The 12,842-nt window shown below is 46.0% G+C and overlaps 1 protein-coding gene across 2 annotated transcripts; it reads left to right on the top strand.

The window, feature by feature from the left end:
- The first annotated feature begins 144 nt into the window (after positions 1-144).
- LOC309692894 (uncharacterized protein) lies at positions 145-2,470 on the top strand. Of its 2 annotated transcripts, XM_082511750.1 has the most exons (4): positions 146-837; positions 982-1,264; positions 1,392-1,574; positions 1,825-2,470. In XM_082511750.1, exons 1-4 carry the CDS (start codon positions 554-556, stop codon positions 1,915-1,917), a joined length of 843 nt encoding a protein of 280 aa, XP_082367876.1. In that variant the 5' UTR covers positions 146-553; the 3' UTR covers positions 1,918-2,470. The 2 variants fall into 2 exon arrangements, with proteins under 2 accessions (XP_082367875.1, XP_082367876.1); XM_082511749.1 differs by having other exon boundaries at positions 145-837; positions 1,392-2,470.
- The last annotated feature ends 10,372 nt before the right edge of the window (positions 2,471-12,842 follow it).

Here is a 12,842-nt window from a genome sequence, read left to right on the forward strand (position 1 = left end):
GCTGCCCTGTAGCCAAGCCCTTGTGTGTACGGGACAGCCTCCTCAGACATGCACTAATAGAAAAAACTCAACTTTAAACTGGAGCTTGAAAACTGGAAACAAAGCAGAAAAAAGGCTGATTATAAAACTGCAGTAAGCATAAAGCAAAAGATTAAAGTTCTGTTATTTGGTTTTACAGTTTTTCTCGATTGCTTAAACACTATAACCAGGCCTCTAAACTAAAATTTCAAAACCGTAACGCTACTGTTCAAAAAGCTCACCCATTTCCCTGAACTATAAACACTATTCCCTGCTTTGACACATGACTCAAATTTGGTGAACTGTTACTGCAAAACTCTACACACAAATCCCTACATTTTACAGTGCTTACACCATGTAGTCATTTAGAAAGCACTAGCATGCAATAATGTTAACTTAAGTCAGCATAGCTTGAGCTCAATTAGCACACAATTAACCAGGTGGAAACACTAGGAGTCAAAATTTAGCACACACCAATCAGAACCTGCGATGGATAGATAAAAGGGCCAAAGTCAGCTCATTCAGGTTTGAAACAATGGATCCAAAGAGATGCAAAGGAAGAGGACGTGGTGAAGGAGGAGGACGTGGTGGAAGAGGAGGAGGACGCGGTGAAGGAGGTGGAGGTGGAGAACGACGGCGACAAGGAAGGGGAAGAGCAAGGGCAAGAAGACAGTCAGTCTCGGATGAAATTCGAGCCACTTTAGTTGACCATGTCCTTGTCCATGGGATGACTATGAGGGAGGCTGGGCAACGAGTACAACCAAATTTGAGTCGCTTCACTGTTGCCTCCATCATCAGAACCTTCAGGGAGGAAAACAGGTAGGTGTACTTGCAGTAAGACTGCTTTGTACAGTAACGTTTAAGTTACTGAACTTATGTGTCTTGAGTTTCAGTATGTTTCCATTATTTGCCTGTAAAATGAATGTGTGACAGTTACAGTAATGAGTGCTTCTATTTTTGTAGGACACAGAGACGACCACCTGGTGGAGGCAGGTTAAGGCTTTTGTCGGAGGAGCAAGAGAGGGAACTTGTAAACATGGTAATTGCAAATAATGTAATCCGCCTGCAAGAGATTCAAAGGAGAGTGATTGAGGATGATCATCTTTTTCGAGGCATAAATGCCATCAGCCTCTCCACAATTGGCCGCATCCTCCGAAAGAATCAATTCCGGATGAAACAGGCATACCGAGCCCCTTTCGAACGAAACTCTGACAGAGTGAAGAACCAACGTGTGGAATATGTTCAGGTATGAGTTTTGATACTGTATAAAGTATTGTGTACCATCACAGCATGGCAGTTTATGCTGCCATTTCAGCACTCTTGAACTGTGGTTCAGGGTACCGATTGACTCTACTGTGTTATGTGTTTTGCAGAGAATCTTTGAGATTGAAGGACGGCCTGTTCCCCATGAAATAATCTTTGTGGATGAGGCAGGTTTTAACCTGACCAAAAGAAGGAAAAGGGGGTGGAACATAATTGGCCATCGGGCTATTGTAAATGTCCCTGGTCAGCGTGGGGGGAATGTCACTATGTGCGCAGCCATCAGCCAACGAGGGGTACTCCACCGCCATGGCGTACTAGGACCCTATAACACTATGCTTCTCCTTGCTTTTCTTGATGGTTTAAGACAACATATGTTCCAGCTGGACTACAGGGAACCAGCACAGCCAGAGCAGCCTCACTACGTTGTTGTGTGGGATAACGTCAGCTTCCATCGCGCTGCTCTGGTTCGTGACTGGTTTACCAATAACCCAAGGTTTTCTAATATCTTTCTGCCTACATACTCTCCCTTTCTAAACCCGATAGAGGAGTTATTTTCGGCATGGCGGTGGAAAGTGTATGACCGAGAACCTTATGTCCGTGTTCACCTCCTTCAGGCCATGGAAGAGGCCTGCCTAGACATATCAGTAGATGCATGCCAGGGGTGGATCAGGCATGCAAGAGGATTTTACCCCCGCTGCCTGGCTGGGGCCAATATAGCCTGTGATGTGGATGAGATTCTCTGGCCTGACCCAGACCAAAGACAAGATGCTGAGGTGGGATAATGTTTCTGGTGTGTGTTGTACTGTATAGTACATGAATGACAATGTGCCACTGTACATACATTGGTTGCGTCTTTTGTGTTTATCATGTGACAAGGGTTTTGAAGGGGAGAACCATAAGCAACCTATTTGTTTTGGAACTATTGTTTTGAATTAATTGTACCAGTGTGCAAAACTCTGTTGTAGTGTGTGTGTTTTTGAGGGCTTGTGTTTGATGTCTGAGGGCAAAGTTTGGTTTTTCAGCAGGAGTGAATAGTTTTGGGTGTAGAGCTTCATTTTGACCTGGAAATAGGATGTTTGGGAAATTGAGTGAGATGTTATGGATTTGTGTTTACTGTTGTGAGGATATGAGGCGTAGTTTCAAGAAATGTGTTTTAGCAATCGAGAAAAACTGTAATCAGCAGCCCCAAGCTTAGCCCATCGCCTCTGTCATTTGTGGTGCACCTGTAAGGACAACATGCCGAAAGGTTGCCAGTGATTTTTGTTTTTACAGTGACATAAAAAATCAACTTAATTAACTTCTCATTGAATAAAAGTTAAATAGCTAAAAGATTAATTTACCAGGATACACACAATTTATTAATCCTTTATTTATCCAGGTAAAAGAAATCTCATTGAGATTAAAAATCTCATTTCCAAGAGAGACCTGGCATCAAAATGCAATTGAAAATGCAAATAGAAAAACTGTCTGCAGCGAAAAGTGAATATCCTGATTACATTTTACTTGTCTGTGCAGACTCAAGTTCTACCCAGATCATTTAACATGACGATGTTTGGAGACACCCTGGCAGATATGAACAGGAATTTTATCAAAATATAACACTACTGATAAGCACAGCAATGTTCCTGCAGAGGAAGTGAATCTGCTTGCACAATTTAGTTTTTTTAAGAACACAGCAGTTTTCTTAAATATATGGTCAGTGTTGTTTCTTGCAAATATATGAAAGAAATATTGCATTTCTTGGTTGACTATGCTCAGCAGAAGTTTGAAAATAGTGAATGAATCTTTTTGTTTGTTTGTTTGTTTGTTATTCTTTTCCTTCCAATAAAGGTTGTTAGATTTGGTTAAAAAAAATTGTAAAAGTTAAACAGTTGTGGTTATAATTAAGGAAATCATATGGAAACCAGAAAACCAGATGTTATGAGAGCCAATCTCAATATCAACAGATGTAGTCTGAAATAACTGAGATTTTTGTTACCTTTTGTCAAACAAAAATATTGAGTAGTACACAGAAAGTCTTAGTCATGGCATCTACTTGCTACATTTACAGAAACAGGTGTTGGCTTGTAGTCTGAAAACTGATAGAGATGTGCCTTATACCTCTGATTCTGCTTTCAGAAACACGTGGTTTCAAAAACAAGTATATGATTAAAAAAAATAACATGTTCTCAGGAAACACTGGCATGGACTTAGTGGCTTTTAGCCTCATGACATCCACCACATACCCAGCCAATCATTAAACAAGGTTAGGTTGCATTTTAGCACTTAGTCCAGATTATTATTTCCATGTTGGTATACCAAAAGGGGAAAATATTGATGTATAAGGGTATATGTGAGCTTGTCCTTACCCCAAGCAGCAATGACTAAAGCACGATGCTCATTTTGCAAATCCTGCTCCCATTTACATTAAAACAAAGACAAAAAGGTTATTGGTATGTGCTTAATTTAGAACTCAGAAGAGATACCAGCTCTTCTTACGCTGCAAAAACAGAAAAAACCCATCCGAGAAATTGCTACAATATCAGGAGAAGCAAAATCTACATTTGATACACCTTGAGAAAGTAAGAAAGCACTGGTGAACTCAGCAACCTGAAAACACCTGGACATCCATGGAAGACAGTGTTAAGTGACGGCTGTGTGTAGACAGGAATAGAACCCAAGGTGCAGACTCCAGAGACAGTCGTGAACTCAAAACAGCTTTAATGTAATACTCAAAATATAACATAACTGGAAAAAAATCAAAATAAACTTAAACCGGAGGACTGACAGAACACACAGCTAGGTAAACGGTAGATCACGACCCAGACAAACCAAACAAGGAGCCAGAAACAAAAAAAAGTGCAAACACCGGAGCCCGGAAAGCAACATAACAAAACACAGGCTCACGACAGGCGCAGGGGGCCAGGAAAAACAGTTCAAAGGGGCGGCCCGGAGGCTGACGGCCCAAGAGCCCAGAAAAGAGTTCAGGGGGCCTGCCGGGCGGGAGGCTGAACGGGCCCCTTGGACCCTCCAGCGGAGACAGGAGACGGCTGGAGCGGTTCCTCGGACCCTCCAGCGGGAACAGACGGCTGAAGCAGTCCCTCGGACCCTCCAGCGGAGGCAGGTTGCTGGACGGATGACCGAGGAGAGGAGTGACGGTGGCGTCGCTTCCTTGCAGGCTCACCAGCCGCTCCATCTCAGTGTTGTACTCCGAGGAAAAAGAGTCTGCGGGGTCCATGTTCTGGTCGCGATCTTCTGTTAAGTGACGGCTGTGTGTAGACAGGAATAGGACCCAAGGTGCAGACTCCAGAGACAGTCGTAAACTCAAAACCCAGACACAGAGAAACACAGGGCTTAAATACACAGAGGGAGCAATCAGGGAATGGGTAACAGGAGGGAAACACAGCTGGGGCAAATCAGGCCTAACAAGACAAGGGGAAGCGAAACCAGATACATTAACATCAGACATGGACTTTCAAAATAAAACAGGAAACATGACACAGACTGAACTAAAGACACAGATTCGCACGCACTGCAACAGAGGGAAAAGAGACGTGGGACTAGGGCAGACACAGATACTGACTGGACACGGGGATATAGCAACTAAGGATACACAGAGACGCGAACTAGACAAGGGAATACAGCTGACAGGGGAGACAGAGCAACTAGAAAAGACAGAGACATAAACCATCAGACAGAACTCAAAGAAACCAAAGACTAGAAATATAAATAATATAATAAACTCAAAAACCATGGGTCAACGACCCAGGCATCCTAACAGACAGCAGTTTTGGATAATCGCAGAATCATTTCCATGATAAACAGAAACCTCTTCACAACACTCTCCAGGTGGAAGATGTATCTATATCCAAGTCTACCATAAAAACAAGACTGGATTAAAGTAAATACAGAGGATTCACTGCAAGAGGCAAGTCATTCATAAGCCTCAAAGACAGAAAGGCTAGATTGGACTTTGCACAAAAAAAAAAAAAAAAAAAAAAAAAAAAAAAACCATCCAAAAGAGCCAACACAGTTCTGGAAAAACATTCTTTGGAAAGACAAAATGATGATCAACCTCTATGAGAATGATGGCAAGAAAGAAGTATGGAGAAGGTGGGGAATAGCTCATTATCCAAAGTGTACCACATCACTTATAAACCACAAATAAACTGCAACTGAAAGCTGCTGCAGTAAAGCCTGGCAGAGCATTAAAAAGGAGGAAACCCAGCATCTGGTGATGTCCATGAGTTCAGGACTTCATGCTGTCATTGTCAACAAAGGGTGTTCAAGCAAGTATTAGTAATGAGCATTTTAGTTTCAATTATTTAATTTATCTGATTACTTTTGAGCCCATTAAATGAAGGGATTGTGTTAATAATCACTTTAGTTCCTTACACTTTTATCCAGTCTTTTTGTTCAGCCCACTGAGCTGTAAGTCTACATTTCAACTGCATCTGAGTTAGTTTTAATTTAATATTCATTGTCGTAGTGTGTAGAGCCACAATTAGAAAAAAGTTATGTCCAAATATTTATGGAACTAACTGTACACATTTACACCCTAAGCTGATCTCTTGATTTGAAACATTGGCCTTGCTTGCAGCACTGTAACAGCATATGTGTAACAGAAAGAAATTATATTGTTTGCTTTCACTCATTAACTATGAGTGACAGTAAACATAAAAATTAGTCCACTGGAAAAGCCATCCTAGTGACTGCATTACCCAGCTAGCTTGTTTGTACTTAAGGGTATTTCAAATAAGCCATAGCTTCTTAGCCTACAACACCCACTTACTCAGTCCAGCAGTTGTATAAGTGGAACTGCAAAAACTTCCCTTTCTCAATTCCAAGTGGATCCAGAGACAGTCCTAAACAACTGAGAGACACAATCACAATGCCTGTCCTGTCTGAGCATGCCTGAAGCACCTCACACAGGATATAGGAGGCAGGCTAGGTATGCAGGCAGATTACAGTACATCCTTTCAGGATGGAGGAACATCAGACCTACCCAGAGCCTGAGCCAGGCTGCTTACCCAATCTCCCCTTCCAGAGGCAGTGTTGTGAATCAGAACTTGCCCCTGTCTTTATTTATGTGCATATTTGTCATAATTAAATGTTTTGGATCAAACAACATGTAATATTAGGCAAAGACGACTTGGGGAAATACAAAATGCAGTGTAGTGATGTGTCGGTCGCGAACGAAATGGCCGACTCTTTGAAGTGAACGACGCGAGACGGCTCCTTATTGGGAGCTGTGGTTTTTTTGGGGGGTTTTTTTGCCTGTCCTGTTTGGCTCTTTTGCCATCAGAATTATTGTCTAAAGGCGAAGAAAGATGCCCAACGGATTTACTTTACCAAATGGACCATCCCAGCCTTGTCGTAATGGTCTATTTGATTCACCTTTTATTGTTTATTTTATTTTATTTTCACTTGGTAAATATGGGACAGATTTGACTAGGGAAAAGAAAGGGGAGAAAGAAAGAGGGAAAGAAAAACAGCGGGGAAGAGGGATGGGGATAAAGGGCAAAAAACAAAAACCAACAAAATAAGCAGACAAAAAATACATATATCAATCACCTTGATCACCTGTTGAGAAAGAAAAAAGAGAAAACAAGCAGAAGAAAACAAAAGAGCAACATAGTAAACATCATCGTGATGATCTATGTGAATATAACAGTAAATACTAAATATTGAATATTATTGTGCAGCACGTAAGATCGACAGTGCACAGTGTGCTTTGAGGTAGGAGCCAAAAAGGGTGTAGTTTGTGTGTGTGAGCACCCGTGTGTACACCTGTGAGCATGAGCGCGCTTTAATTTAAAAGGTCCCTTCATGTAATAATCTGCTAGAGGGTGGGGGAGCCACAGCCCCGTCCTCCAGGGCATGAAGCAGGTATGGAGGAGATCAAAACTCCAGACATCCAGAGGCCCCCAGAACACAACAGACCAAGGAAGACCAACAGAGGGGCAGCCGCGCCACTGTCCCAGAAAGAGCTGAGGAGAGTCCCAGATGAGGGCTCACTCAGCAGCCGCGGAGCAGAAGCCAGGGGGAGTTGCAGTGACGTGCCCGTGAGCTCCGCCGGCAGCCAGCTGTGCCAGAGTGACCGAGCCCCAGGCCGAGAGGCTGAGGGCACCCCACCCCCGAAGTGGCCCGAGTGAGCCCCAGGCTCCAGGCCCCGATAAGCGGCCGCCAAGGAGTGAGCCGGTGTGTACCTGGACGTCCATCCCCGGACACAAAGAACCACCAACGCACCGATGTCTGAGGGCGTCTGCCACTGGCAGGGGAAGTGGTGGGGGAGATAGGCCTCCATACCTTGGAGGGCCTGAGATGTCCCTAGAGAGGTGGCGTCTGATACCCAACCTGACATATAGACACAGACATACAGGCACACACAGATACAGACATCCATTCCCACCCTCATGCTCTCATATGCAATTACTCATCACTCACCCAACGTGGAGACAGACACAAAGAGACACTGTACACACAATCACACTCCCCAAGCGTACTCTATACCCTAGGTCTAGGTACCCTTGCCCCTGGAGGGGGAAACTGCACCCAGACCCAGGTAGTGTTACCCTTTTCCCTGGGGTGGAGAGAAGCAGACTGCCCCAACTCGGCAGCAGCAGGGAGGCCCCACATTCCAGACCCCAATCGGATGGCCGACTCCTCCTCCCAGACCCCCTGCTCCAACAGGCTGCAGAGAACGGGAGTGTATGAAGACTCCAAACCTCCCTCCGCCCGCTCATATGTAGTGTTGATGCATGTGTGTTCTAAGGTGCATTTAAAACCCAGGAGGGCTTGGAGCTACCTGCCAGACAGCAGCAGGTAAGCGCATGGTCCCTCCTGCTAGCCCTCAATGTCTACGTGTATTTAAAATTGAGAGGTGGGCAACGATGCCAGGGGTGGGGTGTACACCCTGATGGTCTTTTGGATTCCATGTAGCGTGCCCACCCCCAAGGTCCTATATGTATGTGTTATGAGAGTGTGAGTAATGTGAATGTCTAAGTTGTGGGATAAAATTGAGGCACAGGCAGCCAGAAGGGGACAGAGGGGGGGTAGCCTCCCCTGCACCCTGGTGACACACCTTTACCCCAAGGCCCTGCATGTGTGGGTGATTGTGGTGGAGCGGGAAGAGGGAGGCAGCTGGAGATGGGGAGGGAAGGAAGGAAGGAAGGGGCAAGTGACCCCTCCCTGGCGCCAGCTCCCCCGATGACCCCAGTAGGCACCCCCATACTCTGCAACCCGCCAGGTAAGGGGGGCCCAGGCCCATCCGGACCGGGACCCAGTTCGGCAGCGCCGCCTGGCCCCACAGAGCCCGGGACAGCCCACCCGACCCCACCACAGAGAAAACTGCACCCACCCCGTCATCCACTCATCTTCCAGACTACACAAGACAATAGACGCCCAGGCTGAGATCTTCCTCCACCTCTCCTATATCTCATCCTAAAGTCAATGTTGTCGCCGAGAGATACCGTTTCAGGCAACAAGCCCAAGCTGTCGGTGAGTCTACAGATCACTACGTTGCAGCACTGCGTTAGCTCGTGAAACAATGTAAGTTCGGGGATATGGAGAATGAAATGTTGCGGGATCAACTTGTAGAGAAGACAAATAATGCTCGTATACGTGAAAGACTGCTAATGAAGGAGGATTTGATGCTCGATCGAGCTTTGGAAATTGCTAGGCGTACAGAGGCTGCAATAGCTGATGCAAAGGCCATTGCTGTTGGTGAAACAAAGCCTGTTGCAAAAGACTGCAAATGTAATACGTGTGGGAAAATCGGACATTTTTCGAGAGTGTGTAAATCTTCTCATAAGCCTGTTAATGAAGTGACTGTGCCTGAAATGTGTGTTTTAACTGTTGACAATTGTGTCAGTGGTGATCCGGCTAAACTGATGTGCACTGTTACTGTCACTGTACCAAATACTGCACAGGCATGTACTGTTAAGCTACTAGTAGACACAGGGTCTGGTGTTTCCATACTGCCTGAACATATTTACAGCACAAATTTTGGCTCAGTTAAGTTAAGTAATCCAGCTGTTCAGCTTATATTCAAAAGAGAAACTGGATGTATTAGGGTGTCTTAGAGCTGATATTACTTACAATGGCAGGAGTGCCTCCACAGATCTCTACATTGTGAGAACAGGAACACCCATACTGGGAATGGACTTGGTGACTGCCCTCCAGCTACACATAAAAGGGGGACAATTAGTTCTTGACAGTCCCAAGGTCTGTGCTACACTTCAGCAAACCTCTGCTCTGCCCACTCAATGTAAACAGGAATGTGTGTCTCCAGTTGCATTTGGATGTGCAAAGGACTTCGTACATAAAGTGAAGCCAATACAGCAGAAACTTCGACGCTTACCCCTGTCAGTCCGTGATGCTGTTTCCGCAGAACTCAAGAACCTTGAGGAACATGGCATCATAGAGAAAATCGATACATCTGAATGGGTCTCCCCGATTGTAGTCACTAGAAGGAAGACTGGTGGCATATGCATGATTTGATTTGAGAGAACCTAACAAAGCGGTGGTCGTTGACAGTCATCCCTTGCCACTGATAGTGTCATGGTCCTGGGCCGTGTTGGCCCAGTATTCTTAGTTCTCTTGTATTTTTGTATTCAGTTCCCTGTTTAGGTTCTGTTTCCTGAGTTGCCCTGTTATGTGGTTTCCTGTGTGCTTTCCCTTTGTGACTCTCACCCCCTGTGTGCCTCTCTATGTATTCATGAGCCCTTGTCCCCTTTCGTGTTTTATTCCATGTTTTCCCCAGCCTGTTATGTCTGTGTACTTCCTGTTTGACTCTGCCCGTCTCCCGTCAGTGTTATGTTCACCCTGCCCTGTCTCGTTATGGTTATCTGTGTCAGCTGTGTTCCCCGTGTGTTCCCACTTTCCTCGTTAACCCTCTGTGTATTTCTGTCTGCGTCTCCCTCTGTTCGGCGTCGCGTTCTCCCTCATGCTGTGTGTGGTTCTCCCCGTGTCTTCTGGTATATGTTACAATTAGCTTTTCCCAGTGTAGTTTAGTTTTGTATTGCTTTGGTATCACTGCTTTCGTTTGTCACCTGTCAGCAATAAAGCTGCATTTTGAGTTTATCCCCTGAGTCCGTGAGTTTGCATTTTGGGTCCTCATCCTGCCTGCCACACAGCGACCATGACAGATAGAGGACATACTGTCTGAGCTGCGTGGGGCTGTCATGTTCTCCACCCTGGATCTTAAATCCGCCTACCATCAGCTGAAACTACATGAAGAGAGTAGAGGGCTCACTGCTGATGTAACCCAGTGTTAATTTGGTTATCTGATATTGTGTGATATTCAGTATATATGTATATATCTATATTGGGTGTTATAAAATGTTCTTCAATGATTTTGAGTTGTTTTTTTTTATTGCTATTGGTTTGCGGCTGCTTTACGACAGTCGACTGTGGTAGTACATCCTAGCGGGAGGGGCTATGAGCTCACGTGGCTTGTAGCTGTGCCAGAGAGCAAGCTTGGGTGAGCGAGCGGGGAATATCTCCTTCTGCAGTAGCCTTAAAAAAAGACTATTGTTCGTTCTCCTGCCAGGTAAAAATCTGTTTCGTATGTATATTATACTATTCCATGTGTTATCATGTGTTTGCTATGATGTGATGTGTAGTAATGGTTATTAAGGTGCTAATCGCTAATCGAGGCTAAGCTTGCAAGCTCGACAATTAGCCGCCATGCTAAGCGGACGTTGGTAGCCAAGTTCGTATGTCACTGTAGGGGCTATGAGCTCACGTGGCTTGTAGCTGTGCCAGAGAGCAAGCTTGGGTGAGCTAGCGGGGAATATCTCCTTCTGCAGTAGCCTTAAAAAGGACTATTGTTCGTTCTCCTGCCAGACGCCTTACTGCTGTGCTGCCTTACTGCTGTGCTGCCTTACTGCTGTGCTGCCTCGCTGGTGCCATTAAAGGACAAGCGGCTGCCATCCATTCATCCATCCGGACTTCGATTATTTGGACCGAAGTACTCACACACACGCCCGCACTCAGTGCCATACAGTCTCTTTATTTTGCTGGCCAGCTAACATCATTGTTTTTTTTCTTTTTGCATTCACAAAGACTATCCAAAGACATTTTGGTTATTGTCAAATAGACACTCTCTGATTATGGACTGAGGAGGTTGTGGTGTTACAACCCCAGGACTGAGAAAAAGGACTCTTTACATAATATATTCACTTGTCTCCTGGTTAGGAGAAGTGACTATTGATGGAAATATTTTTCTTCTTCTTGTCTTTGTTCACATTGTATCCCAGAGAAGTTTTAAGTTGTTCAGGTTGAAACATTTGCACTTAGAGTCTGTTAAGTTTCCTTTGATGTATTATTGTCAAGCTGATGTTTAAGAGGGTATGTTAAGGACAGATAGGCTGGCAAAATCCCATCACCACCTCCTCGCGGTGCCAGCTGGAAACAACGACCCTCGGGAAGTTGGCTAACGGTGAGGGTCCTCGACGTCAGGTGGAGTGACGCGCCGGTCGATGTATTCCACAGTCACATCCCATGCAATGACGTCTCAAAAAGCTAGGGCGTCCCCCGCAGGCGACGCGCGTCGTCCCCGCCTGAACGACGTGAGAAGTGGACAAAGGCTACCTGCTCATGGAGGGAGTGGGCTGAAGAAGCAAGCCCAAATCCGCCTTGGAACCCTGAACATCGGAACAATGACCGGAAGAAGTCGAGAATTGGCTGACGCCCTCAAGACCCGCCGCATCGACATCGCGTGCATTCAAGAAACCAAGTGGAAGGGAGCGAAGGCACGGGACATTGGAGAAGGCTTCAAGCTTTTCTACAATGGCAACCGGGCCCAGAATGGAGTGGGCATAGTGGTGAGTCAAAAGCTCCGGGACAACGTGGTCGAAGTTACCCGCATATCGGATCGCATCATGTCAGTGAAGATCGACGCCGACCCGACCGTCCTACGGATTATCTCCTGCTATGCACCACAGACCAACTGCCCCGACGAGGAGAAGACAGAATTCTGGCGCGCCCTCGACGACCACCTGCAAACGATTAGCCCTGAGGAACACGTGGCGGTAGGCGGCGACCTAAATGGACATGTAGGCAAGGGGAGAGACGGATATCACCGATTCCATGGCGGCCAAGGATTTGGGACCAGAAACGACGACGGTTGCCGGGTACTGGACTACGCAGAGGCCCACGATCTTGCCGTGACCAACACCTTCTTCAAAAAGAAGCCGGCACACCTCATCACGTACTCCAGCGGCGGCAGAGACACCCAAATCGACTACTGGCTAGTCCGAAGACCCCATCTCAGCCTAGTCACGAACGTAAAAGTCATACCATCAACCAATATTGGCCCTCAACATCGGCTACTTGTGATGGATCTCCGACTCAACCTTGGCCAACGACGACGAAGAACACCAACCACGACAGTGGAGAAGATCAAGTGGTGGCGCCTCCCTGAGTGCAAACAGCAGCTTATGGACGCCCTTGAACACCTCGACGTGGACTCCAATGAGCCAGTGGACAAGGCTTGGGAGAACATCGCCAGTCAAATACGTGACGCAGCAGGCAACACCCTTGGGGCGACGAAGCCAGGGAAGCACTTCATCGACAAG

Source organism: Aulonocara stuartgranti (assembly GCF_965226115.1).
Source record: "Aulonocara stuartgranti genome assembly, chromosome: 17".
NCBI lineage: Eukaryota > Metazoa > Chordata > Actinopteri > Cichliformes > Cichlidae > Aulonocara > Aulonocara stuartgranti.

Coding starts and splice junctions, on each gene's coding strand:
- LOC309692894 (XM_082511749.1), top strand. CDS start 554: ATGGATCCAAAGAGATGCAAAGGAAGAGGACGTGGTGAAGGAGGAGGA. Junction 838..981: donor ACCTTCAGGGAGGAAAACAG/GTAGGTGTACTT, acceptor CTATTTTTGTAG/GACACAGAGACGACCACCTG. Junction 1,265..1,391: donor AACGTGTGGAATATGTTCAG/GTATGAGTTTTG, acceptor TGTGTTTTGCAG/AGAATCTTTGAGATTGAAGG.